Source organism: Mesocricetus auratus, unplaced genomic scaffold (genome assembly GCF_017639785.1).
Source record: "Mesocricetus auratus isolate SY011 unplaced genomic scaffold, BCM_Maur_2.0 Super-Scaffold_100018, whole genome shotgun sequence".
Lineage (NCBI taxonomy): Eukaryota > Metazoa > Chordata > Mammalia > Rodentia > Cricetidae > Mesocricetus > Mesocricetus auratus.
Window position 1 is genome coordinate 20744405 of NW_024429199.1, and position 12735 is coordinate 20757139.

General features: G+C 38.5%; 1 protein-coding gene across 1 annotated transcript; it reads right to left on the reverse strand.

Annotated features, from left to right (window-relative positions):
* Positions 1 to 63: 63 nt before the first annotated feature.
* On the reverse strand, positions 64 to 9171 carry Tmem244 (transmembrane protein 244). Its single transcript, XM_005065718.1, has 5 exons — positions 9136 to 9171; positions 8938 to 9023; positions 6898 to 6971; positions 2144 to 2269; positions 64 to 131 (listed from the first exon to the last, which is right to left on the reverse strand). The coding sequence occupies exons 1-5, from the start codon at positions 9169 to 9171 to the stop codon at positions 64 to 66; spliced, it is 390 nt and encodes a 129-aa protein (XP_005065775.1).
* Positions 9172 to 12735: the final 3564 nt, after the last annotated feature.

The following is a 12735-nucleotide window of genomic DNA, read 5'->3' on the forward strand; positions in this document are numbered from 1 at the left end:
CCCAAGGTGAAGTCTATTCCCAGCATTTATTCTACTTAACATTGTTTCTGCGCATTAGAGGATCTAAACTTGAGCCATTCCTGTACCTAAAGCAGCCCACCAATGTGAAGTCAAAGGGAACTCCAACATAACTGCAATAGAAAAAGGAAAAACCTAATGCTGTATTTCATTTACAAAAGCATGCATTTCTATTAACTTATCAAGAACTATTATGTTTGATCAAATATATCCATAAAACAACATTTTTTATCTAAAACCAGGCAACCCAAATTTGTTATGCTGTAGAGAAATAGTTCTCAACCTGTGGGTCAAGACATCTTTGGGGGTCAAACTAATCCTATCACAGGGGTCATATGAAAACACATATATTTACATTATGATTCACAACATTAGCAAAATTACAGTTGTGAAGTAGCAACAAAAATATTTTTATGGTTGGAAGTCACCACAAGAGGAAATGTATTGAAGGGTCACAGCATTAGGCAAGTTGAGAACCACTGCTGTAAAAGGTCATTTATTTACCAAGGTGAATACGTGCACACCTCCCATAGGAAGAGTACCCTTGAAGTGAGGACACCTGGAGATCATTCTGTAGGAATGAGCAGTGGTGATGATTCCAAGACTGTCGTAAGTGACTGGTACCTTGCATCCTAGGGATGTTTGAGGCACTTCTCTTTTGTTTTGATTATTTTGAGAGTCTTGTTTCATAGCCCAGACTGGCCTAGAACTCATGATCATCCTATCTTTGCCTCCTAAGTGCTGGGATTACAGTTGTGTACCACCACATTGCTGGCTTTGATCTAGATGCATTCCATTAAGCATTTGTTAAAACAGATTCTACGTGGCATGTGTCAGACAGCATGATAGCATTTTTTTTCTGGTTCCAGAGTTAATAACTCATCTTAAACTTATGGGTCGAACCATATGATGTTCCCACATGTTTCCTTTAACAAAATAACTATCTTGTGACTATCTTACAGAAAAGTTAGATCCCTAGGGCACAATGGAGAATCTGAGAGGGCTGTGGGAGGGGGGCTGTCCAGTGATTCTCTGAGAAGCTGATGGAGAGCTGGAGAGCTTGTGACTGATGATACTAAAGCTAGAAGATAAATTGACTGGGACTTACTAATGGCAGTGAATCTGGCAAGTAGCAACTCGTTTGGACATGTGTGCTATTCAGCTGGTGGCAACTCATTCTATCCATATATCAGAGCACTAGAGATACAAGACTGGTTTAACTTGGTGATAAGCAACAGTAACATTGAGATAGACCATGCTTGAAAATGATCCACACTTTGGCGAGTATTCTTTTATAAAATTAAATAATAATAATAATAATGGAGGGTAGAAAAGGAGACGAGACTAGAATGGTGAATAGATAGACAAATGAATGGCTGGAACTATCTATCATTCCCTGAGTAACTGTCATGTGCTAACTGCTACTCAGTTTCTCAGTATCTCATTGAAAGTTTACCACGTCTCCTCACCGTTGCAGTGAAGGAAATCTCTGCGAGAGATATGACTAGTTCATGACTACCCTCTCAGTAAAAGGTAGAACTGCAAAATGAGTGCATTTTAATTTTGACTCCCAAGATCACCAGTAAAAAAAATCATTTTATAAATGATATTCCTTTTTAATGTTTATCCCCCCATATGTATGTGTGTGTATGCATGCGTACATACACATTTTAAGGGCACCTAGGAGCATGCCATAGCACACATGTGGAGGTCCAAAAATGACTTGCCAGAGTTAATTCTCTCATTTCCATCATGTGGGTCACAGGAATTGAACTCAAGACTTCAGACTTGGTGGCAAACAACTTTACCTGCTGAGTCAGTCATCTTGTAGACCCAGAACTGGAACCATTAAAAACTAACCATTGGCTCGTAAAAACATTAGATTTTCTACATTTCCCTATCTTTGGGATCAGGGAAAGGTTTTGGAAAGAAAACATTTCTTAGGGATTCAAAGCCCACGGTAGTTGACTGTGAAGAGGAAGATTTGCATGTCAGTACAGCCCTGGATTGGAAGACATGGTCAGAACCATTCCCTGAGTGCAACGTGAGTTGAGCTCTTAAGAGTAGTTTTTGATACATTAGATGTAATGCACTTTCCTAGTGTCCACTGTTTTATCTTGCTTACCAGCTGATGTGATGATTACATGAAGAATCGTCATGGAAATCGCATAATCCCAAACCCATTCTTCTACAATCAGAGCAAAAAGCAATCCACAAACAAAGTAGGTGACTTCTGTTGAGACTGAAAGAGCTGCAAGCAGAAGAATGTGACATTTGTGTTTAGAGCATTTAACAATGTTGAAATGCAACTAACACAAGGTCATGATACCTTGATCTGCAAGGAATTATTTTAAATGCATTTTTTATTTTGCAAATTTTAGACTTGCATACCATATTTATACCATTTTCGCTCTTCCCTCTCATGCCTCCTACCTTGTCTCCCCATCCCCCAAAATGCATGACCTCTTCTTCTTTAATTGCTATTGTTACATATATATGCACATGTATGCATGCGTATATACAAATAAATATAACCTGCAGAGTTCATCGTCTGTGATTTATATGGTCACCTAAACAAGACCTGAGGAAGGGCATGATCAGTTGATCAGTTGACAAGCCACCATGTATGGGGAGCTACAGGCAATTAGTGCCTCCTGAGAGAGAGAGGAAGAATCAGTCTTCCCCAGGGGGAGCTGCCTGATAGGTTATCCAAGATCTAGTGGTCACTCCTAATACATGCACATATGTACAAAGAATTTTTGATAGAAAGTTTACAAATGTTCTTTCATCCAACTTCAAATATGATAAGAACCTCTGACATTTTATATCTTCATTATCCTTACATTAAAAAAATAACAAAATAGAATTTTTTGCAGTTTTTACAACACAGTCCATGCATGCATGTGAATCTAATTTTAAGAGATAATAGATATTAATGAAGTTAATGAAAGAATTCAGATCTGAGTTTTTAGAAATAAAAGATGAATGGGTTTATTCAGTGGTGATTTTCTTTTTTCTTTTGGTAGACACAGCGCTTAACTTGGAAATAAGTTCCTTTGTGCTTGTGGAATCATTTGGTATGTTCAGGTAGCCATCTGAGAAGCAATATTTATCACCATAGGTGAAATAAAGCCTCATCAATGATAGGTTGGAAGCACTTCTAAATCCGCATAGGAGTTTTCCTCAATGAGCATAAAAAGAGAGCTATTTACAGGTCAGAACCACAATTTTTGGTGCCTGGGACATGTGAAGAGACAGATGGCTTTTTGCCTTCTGTCTTTTGCCTTTTTGGTGACTTTTAAAGATGATAATAGTTTCAAGGGCAAGACCCATCCAACTTTAACAAATGTAATTGATATACCACCAAAGTCCCTTTGTAAATAATACCAGTCCCATAAAAATTCCCTTTCCCTCACTTTAAAACCTATCAGATGATTGGTGTGTTCATATAATCCCGGAATCAATAAATGTAGGCAGGCAAATGTGATACTTTGCAGAGCAGAAAGTAAAATAATCACCCTATTTCCTACCATGTGGAGGTAATCAAACCAACAAGTGCAGGAGATAATGCGAAAGACATCTAGCAAGCAAGTTCCAGATGATGTCTTCTGAAGTTATCCTTCATGTTCCTCTTCAGTCTTATTTCATTTAACTCAATAGGTTTTGGAAAGTGAATGGAGAAATGGAGAATTCACATCAGCCTTTTTTTCCTGTGGCATGGGAATCCCTTTGACTATTGTAAATCAGGTCAGCCTGTCCATCAGGTCAGCCTGTCCTGTACACTAAAACCGAGGAAGGAGTATTGTGCTACATCTTCTTGAAGTTACCTAGTACACATCCCTCCCACTTCCTCGGCTTTTTTTTTTTTTTTTTTTTTTTTTAGACAGGGTCTGACTATGTAGCTTTGGCTGGCCTGGAATTTGCTATGTAGTCCACAGCAGCCTCAAATTTACAGACATCCTTGCCATGCCCTCCCCCCCCAAAAAACTTACAGAAATCCATCTGCCTCTGACTCCCGAGTTCTGAGATTAAAGGTATGTGCCACTACATTCTGTGTTCTAGAGATATTTCTATTGTCAACATTTGATTTTATAAATTAACCTAAAGCTGCTTGGAGAAGGCCAGTTTTGTCTTGCACAAGATGTACTTATTTGCATGTATTGTTAAAGAACACTCAAGCTTTGCTTATAACTTGAAAGCAAACACAATTAAAAGTACAAAACCTGGGGTCAGGGTACCGGCAACTCAGTATCACCTTTACAGATGAAGAGTTCATGGACATCGAGCAGGGTTGGAAATAGTATACCGTTTTTATCTAGACTAACCTGTGCAATACAACAGAAAGATATTAGTAATCAAATAGTCTCACTGGATGCACATTTCCCAATGCCATTATTAAATCTGAGCTTCTGAGTAGCAGATTTGTTGAAACAGACCAGAACCTTGACCCTAACTCCAAGGCGAAAGCTTTGAGATTGCCAATAAACCTATCTCCTAATCAGACAAGCCTAGATTCTCCAAGCAACACAGCTAAAGAGGGCTAACCTTTATCCTGCAAAGTCCCCACATTAAAGATTTAATAGGTTAAGAACTCTGGTAAGTTTGGACAAATATTCATGTTTCCTAACAGAAACTAATAATGCAACCTGAGTTAGACACCCCAGGACCTTTACTGACCTCTCCTGTCTGTAAACAATCTCCTCCACTGAGTCTGTGGCATCCCATCTTCACTGTCCGTCCCAAAGGCAAGAATAAATAGGAACAGATGGGTTTTAAGTCTTTTCCCTACTCCAAACATATGTATGGTCCATACTTGACTCTTTTTTGGTTTTTGGTTTTCTGTAACTAGCTCTTTATCATTTTTGCAGAGTCTCGGTAGAAAAACTCAATTCAATAGGGAAGTGCATGAAGAGAAAGTTAATAGCATGCTTGACATCTTCTACCTTGTTACAATAAACATCTCTTGTTCTGACAGATTCTTTGCTACTGAAAATTGAATCAATAATGGCCCCCAAACAAGGTTATCCATTGGAAGAAGGCATTCTAAACTTTTTATTAGAATTCAGTAATTCTAGCTGACCAAGTTTCCTATACAAATCATATTTACTTGAAATCTGTTTTTTTTCTAGCTTCAGGCAAGTTTGTGCATTTCCATAGTTTTCCCCAGAAAAGATCATTCTGCAGTTTCCTAGTGAATTTTAATGTTTAAAGAATCAAGAAAACATTTTTAAAATGTAGGATGAAATTTAACATAGTATTATGAATAACTGCAATGAGAAAATGCATTTATAACTTATTTCCATTTTCTCTTTTCTATATCCAGGTGTTCTAAACTCTCCTGAATTGTATGTTTTATTTTACAAAGAAAAATGTTAAACTTGAGTTTTCTAAAAATGAAGCAAAATCTTCATGAATGCCCCAAAGCAAATGTGCTTTGTGTATGATCAGAACAAAGGGTTCACCTACTAACACACCAGACTTGCAAAATCATGAGGTACAGAGTATTTCTTGTGCAAACATACCAAATTTAAAAAGGGTAAGTTTTGTCTAAGTATATTCTTTCTTAATGTTTCCTCTGAAGTAAAGTGGATTTTTTTTACTTTTTAATTGGTGCATGATAATCGTGAGTATTTATGGAGTACAGAGTAGCATTTTGATTCACGTATGTGATGTGTAACGGATAGTTCAGGCTACCTGGTAAATCTCATCTCAGACACATATTATTATTTCTTTGTGTTAGGAGCATCCCAGTTCTCTCCTCCAGCTGTTTTAAAATACCCAATTAATTTCCCCCTCACCCCAGTCACCCGTCTGTGCAATAGAATATTTCCTTTGCTACAAAGTCGGCATTGTTTGGAGAAGAAAAATAAAACAAAGCAGAATGTGCAAAGCAGCAAATGAAGGTTCTGTCACCATCGCTGGGTGAGCACGGCTCGCTGCAGAATTCTCTAGGTGTTTTTCCCACGGATACTGGTGTCTAGCCCTCAAAAATGAAACGACACCATACAAACTCCTCTCCATTCTGTTTCATATCTCATAAAGACTTTATCTATCAGGACGTTGTCATTTCTCTTCCCTTTCTTTCAAATATATTTCCTGAAATAGGATACATACAGCATGAAAGCAGAATACATTAAGGAGAAGCACACCAGCTAATGGGAGGCAGGAGGAGATGAGGGAGGACAGTTGGGAGAGGTAAATGAATAAAAGTATAGTGAGAGGCGTGCATGGAAATGCCACAATGCTACATATATATGTGCATGTATATATGTATGATGTATTGTGTGTGTTCACCAATAATAAAATGAAATAAAATTTACATAAGAATGTGAGAATTCTAACTCCCTGCCTGCATTTATGCCTTTCTTTCTTTCTTTCTTTTTTTTTTTTTTTTTGGTTTAATGAGACAGGGTTTCTTTGTGTAGCTTTGGAGCCCAGGCTGGCCTGGAACTCACAGAGATCCCCCTACCTCTGCCTCCCAAGTGCTTTAATTAAAGGCATGCACCACCACTGCTCTGTACTTACGCCATTCTTATTCACACCCTAAGAACATTCACCTAAATGTCTTTGTGTTATTTATTGTGTGTTGCATGCATGTGAGGGTCAGACAACAACTTGCTGGAGTTGGTCATCTCTCTTTATCACATGGGGTCCATGCTTCCGCCTGGGTTTCCCGACTTCACTGAGTCACCTCGATGGCTCCACCTTAAATGTTTTGATGAGACTTTTCCTAAAGAAGTCAGATGTAATATACGGAAAATCAAAAGAAAAGCATAATGTTTTCCCACTTTCTGCTTAACAAAATATTTATTTTTGCTTCCATTTCATCCACTTATTGATGAAGATCAAAAATAAAAACAAAAAACAAAGATCAGTTACCTTTATAATTTGTGTTGAGCCATGAAGGGTGTGTTTTGAAGTCAAATGGTGCCAGGACATCCAGTTCCCACACCCTGAGAGTTTACAAATGAAAAGTTTGCTCTGACAGAGACCATTCGGAGCCAAACATTGAAGCTTTGTAACCTACCCTTCACATATGAGGACAGGTCGTTTGATTCACCTTTTTGAGCAGTTTAAAAATGCCTGGCAGGATGACCACCAATGAACATCTTATCCATATTGCTGTCTCTGCTCAACTAAATCTGCTTTGTCAGGACTGGAGAGATTGCCTAGAGTTAAGATTGCTTTATTGCTCTTGCAGAGGACCTAGGCTCAGTCCCTACCATTCACCTGGCAGCTTGTAATCTTCTTACCTTCCATGCCAGAGACTTCCCTTTGGCCTCGGTAGGCTCCTACACAAATGTGGTACACATAAACTCATTCAAGCACATACACCTATTAATAATGATGATGATGATATTTAAATCTACTTTGATCATTAAGCAATCTTAATTATATTTGAGGTTTCAGCTGTAAACTTGGTAGTTCTGCCTAGTGTGTGAGGAGAAATTTTAATATGGAGAGAACAGGGTCTTGGAAGCCAAAAGACACAAATCTAAGCCTGTGTGATAACTGTGAACTTGGGCAAATTATTTAACATCTCTGGGCTTCAGTTCTTTCTTAAAATTTTTATTTATTATTTATTTATTTATTTATTATGTATACATTTTTCCTGCCTGCATACCAGGAGAGGGCACCAGATCTCATTGTAGATGGTTGTGAGCCACCATGTGGGTGCTGGAACTTTAAAACTCAGGACCTCTGGAAGAGCAGCCAGTGCTCTTAACCTCGGAGCCATCTCTCCAGCCCCGGGCTTCAGTTCTTAACCATAAAGAAATTAATCTGTGAGATCCCTTCCTATTCTTAAACTGAGTCTATAAATTATACCCCTGGACTAGAGATTGCTGTGAGGATTGAAATCACAGACAGCTAGTCAACAGCTTTAAGATCCAGTTACCTCAAATTCTTCACCCCTGTTGGGAATGGTAGCCGTCACCCAAAAGCTCAGTTCTTGAAAAGTTAAGGCTGGAGGACTGAGTATTGGAGCTATTCTGATCTATGTGGCCTGAGTCTGTCTCAAAACAAACAATAACCAACAATTAGCCTAACATAACACTAATTCTGCATATAATTTGAGTTTTATTTCATTTAAAGCAACAACAACAACAAAAGCTATTATTTGTTTGTTTTTATCGAAACAGGGTTTCTCTGTGTAACAGCTCTGACTTTCCTGGAACTCTCTTTGTAGACCAGGATGACTTCAAGAAGATCCACCTACTTCTGTCTTCCAAATGCGGGGATTAAAGGCATGTGCCATCATGGCCAGTGATTTGTAATCCCAGGAATAGGGAGGTGCAGGCAGAGGCATGGGGAAGTTTGGAGCCAGCCTGGACTACAGAGACATTCTGTTTCAAGCTTCTACCCACAGAAACAAAGAAACAAAAATTCCTCAACATTGACTCATGTTAACTCAAAATCTTGAACTCCTGTGCTCAGAGAGTCATGAAGAGTAGCCACAGTTCTTACTATCTCTAGCCCAAGGCCACAGTTGAGATTGTGTGTATGCACCAGACATTCCTCTGTGGGTTTGTCAGCAAGCATGCTGAGTAACATTCTTTCCATTACAAAAGTCGGTTACAATCCAATCTTAAGTCCAGCATTTTTTAGAAAACTCTTAAATGAATGTGGGCTGTCTCTCAAGTGTTGTCTAGTACAAACGCTCTGATTCAACACCAGCCCTAAGAGCATGGTTTCTCTTTTCCTGAAGTATGAATAATTCTGCCCGGTTCTAGCTTTTGTCATGGTAGTGACTTTGTTCATGCTTAAAAGTAGAATGTTAGTTTATATTTACTTGCAAAACAAAAATTTAGGTGCCACTGGGAATCTACAAGTGATAATCCTTCAAGCCATATCAAGTATAAGCTCCTTTTATTTCATGTCCACTTTTAAAATCCCATTCGAAGACAATATACCATTTACTTGAAAGTCAGGCAGCACATGCTCAGTGACAGGCAGTAAACAGTGTAGAATAAGATGACACACACCAGAAGGTTCAGCAGCACGACCTGTATAGAACCAGGCAGAGAGATCTAAAGGTCTGAGCTTTTGGGAACAGTAACTTGCTTCACAAAGAAAAGAAAAATAATTAATGTGTGGCATTAGTAAGCTACATCTTACTTGGAGACTTGTGGCTGAAAGGGACTCAAAGTACATGGTGACAGTATGGCAAACAGAAAGAGCTGTGGCGTCACACCATGACACCAAGGATCAATGCAGTCCATAGATCCATACCACTTACCCTGCATTCTCCCAGGCAAACTTCTTACGTGCCAACTGTGTTAGTCACTCTTCTTGTAGCTGTGACAATACTTGACACAAAAAGCAGCTTGAGGAAAGAAAGGTTTATTTGGGTTCACAGTTTGATGGTACAATAATACATCAGGGCACAGAAGGCATGGTGGCAGGAGCCTGAAGCAAGCTGATCATACTGTGTCTGTACTCAGGAAGGGGATAGAATGAACACTAGCACGCAGATGATTCCTTCTTTAGGTACAGTCAAACACCCCAGCCCATAGACCTGTACTGCCTGCATCTTAGGGGGGTTATGCAACCTTAATCAACACAGTCTACACATCCTTCATAGGCATACTCATAGATTTGCTTACAAGGGTAATTCTAGATTCTCTCAAGCTGACAATCAATGTAGACTCTCACACAAATATTTATATCCTAACTTGACTTAAAATACTAAAAATAATAAGAGGTCATTTTAAAATAACAACCCTTCCTGCACACATATAATAACAAAATTAATGACTAAACCCATTTGCAAGAAATTTGAGGACAATTGATTAAAACACAGTAGATGATCTTGAAATGGACCTGTCCACATGTGAGCCTCACCAAAAAGCAATACAGATTAATGGAGACCAATGGATTATTCAATAAAAGATGTGAAATTGTCTGGCTTCCAGCTAGAAAAAGAATCCCATTAGATTCCAGTCTTGTACCAAACACCATAATAAATTTCAAAATGGATTAAAGGCTTAAATGCCAAGGAAGAGATTGGGAGAAAATATTTGAAACATATATATCACAGGAAATGGCTTGATATCTACACTATAAATTCCTACAAATAGAAAAGGCAAACAAACGAATAGAAAAATGAGCAAAGCATATAAATGGGTATTTCATGTGAAGAAACACTTAAAAATTCAAGAAACAATAAAAAACTCCTGAACTCATCATCTATCTTTAAAAATACATTCTTAAAAATGTCAGCATTTCACATGGGAAATTTTCTATTTATTCACCCTGCTTTTGAATTTGCTTAAAATCATTTTTTGCTCAGCCAACACACAATACTTTCGGAATCAATTTTCCCTGGATAATAGATTCACTGGATTCATCCAGTCTAATGGGCTGGGTGAAGAAGGCACTCTCCACTAGAAACAAGGGAAGTCCTCAGTGTTACTTACCGCATGTGACGTTGACATACAAGACAGACTTAACAGAATTACCGACGGTATATCTCTTTCAATTATCTAAAAATGAATGAGTAACCTTGTCTAAGAGGACATATGACATACAGACTCTGAAGTTCTGGGACCTTTCGGACTTATGCCTCTCAGACCCACCCCATTCTTCTCAACCCCTCCTAATCTCGGCCTTCGTTTCCCCTACACCTGCCCACCAGAATTCTCCCTTCTACCTTCCATTCTCGCTCCCACCCTGTCCTTTCGTATCTCTTACGCCCTACCCTCTCCTCCCTATTGACTCTGAGTCTCTTACTCCAACACTTAGTTTCCTTTATTTTCTCTCCAAAAGAGGGCCACATTTTGCACAAGTATATGTGTGTGTTGTACATACGTGTACATGTCTGTGTGTGCATGCGTATGCGTGCGCACATGGAGGCCAGAATCACTGTGAGGTGTCTTTTTCTGCCACTCTCCACATTGTTTTCTGAGTGAGAGCCTCCTACTGAATCCATTGATTAGCTATCTCAGCTCTGGGGATCAACTGATCTCTGGTCTTCTGCTGGACCTATGGAGGCACTTCCCCATGCTTGGCTTTTTACACGAGTTGGATCTGAACTCAGACCCTCATGCATGGGCAACACACACTTTATCAGCTCAGCTACCCCCCCAGCTTCTTGCACACCTTTGCACATGTTATTTGCACAAAATAACACATTTCACGCTGATATTGTCACATACAAACACAACTAGCTTTGATCACATTGCTGACATTCCTCTTGATTAGCCCTCTTCTCCACAATTCCCTTCTTATTCACTAACAGTGTTCTTCCTCCTCCTTTTTCCTTATATCTCTCTCCCCATTCATCTTCTTCAGATTAAATATATGAGAGGTTACATGGAATATATGTATTTCTGAGTTCAGCTTATTTCACTTATTAAGAAGAACTCAACTTCCCTGAAAAAGAGGTACACTCTTTATTCTTTAAGTGGATTTGTATCTCATTGTATCTATGTACCACATTTCTCTATCCAGTCATGCATTGATGGGCAAATAGGCTAATTCCAAACCATGACTGTCATGAGTGGTACTACCACAAAGATGCACACAGCTATCCACCCTGTGAGATGAATTTGGTTTCTTTGTATATGAGAAAGGCATAGCTGAATCATACATCATTTTTTATTTTTACATTTTGAAGACTTTGTAAGCTAATTTCTATAGTAGCTGTACTAACTTACATTCCTGAAATGTATAAAGATTTTTTTCCCACATACTTGCCCACATTTGATGCTCTTACTTCCATGGATTTTATTTCCTTTTGTTATAGCCATTCTGATCTTGGTGAGGTAAAGCTGAACATAGTTTTGGTTTGCGTTTCTCCGATGGCTAGTGTTATTGAACACTTTTTCATATATCTTGGGTCATTTGTACTTCTTCAGAAAGTATTCATTTATTTATTGATTAAATAGCTTTGGTCTTTTGACTTTTCAATTTTTGAGTTCTTTAGATAGTACCGATATTAATTACATCAGATAAATAATTTGTGATCATGTTGTCACATTCTGCAGTCAGTGTCTTTATTCTTGTTTTGCATGTGCTGTGGTGCAATTACTTTGCCAATTAGTCCTAGTATTTCTTGAGCTACGGGGGTCTTATGCAGAATATGCCTAATCATGTATCTTTTTTTTTTGGTTTTTATGAAACAGGGTTTCTCTGTATTGTTTTGGAGGCTGTTGGTCCAGCCCCACCCTAATCATGTATCTTGAATGGCTTGTTTCTGTTTTTCTCTGTTCGTTTCAAGTCCTACATGATGGTATTTATAGCTGACTTTTGTACAGGGTAAGAGAAAGGAATCTAGTTTCATTCTTCTAGACAGCCTTCCAAGAGCCAGTTTTGTTGGGTAGTTAAGAGCCTATTTCCAGGAGTAAAGTTACAATATCATAAACCTTTCATGGCATCTCCTAATTTTTTTATTATTGAGGAAGAAGACATTTGGATGGACAATTACCAGGGTCACTTAAGTGTAAGACTCAACTCAAAAGCAGTTAGAAGTGTTGGTTTCCTAGAGATGGATTGTGACCAAGATAATGTGAAACTTTTGACTGTGTCCTCATGAAAGCTGCCTTAATTAGTTCCCAACTTTTGAGATGAGTGTCAGCAGAAGGGAAAGGGATGTGTGACACATTGCAATTTTGGGTTTCTTTGGCCCATAATTCTCTTGAGTCATGTGACTTTGGTTTTGCTGTACTCATTATACTCTAAGTTAGCTATATGGCCTCTATTTGAAATATTTCTAGG

Coding starts and splice junctions, on each gene's coding strand:
- Tmem244 (XM_005065718.1), bottom strand. CDS start 9,171: ATGTACTTTGAGTCCCTTTCAGCCACAAGTCTCCAA. Junction 9,024..9,135: donor TTTCAGCCACAAGTCTCCAA/GTAAGATGTAGC, acceptor GGTTCTATACAG/GTCGTGCTGCTGAACCTTCT. Junction 2,270..6,897: donor GCTCAACACAAATTATAAAG/GTAACTGATCTT, acceptor TTCTGCTTGCAG/CTCTTTCAGTCTCAACAGAA.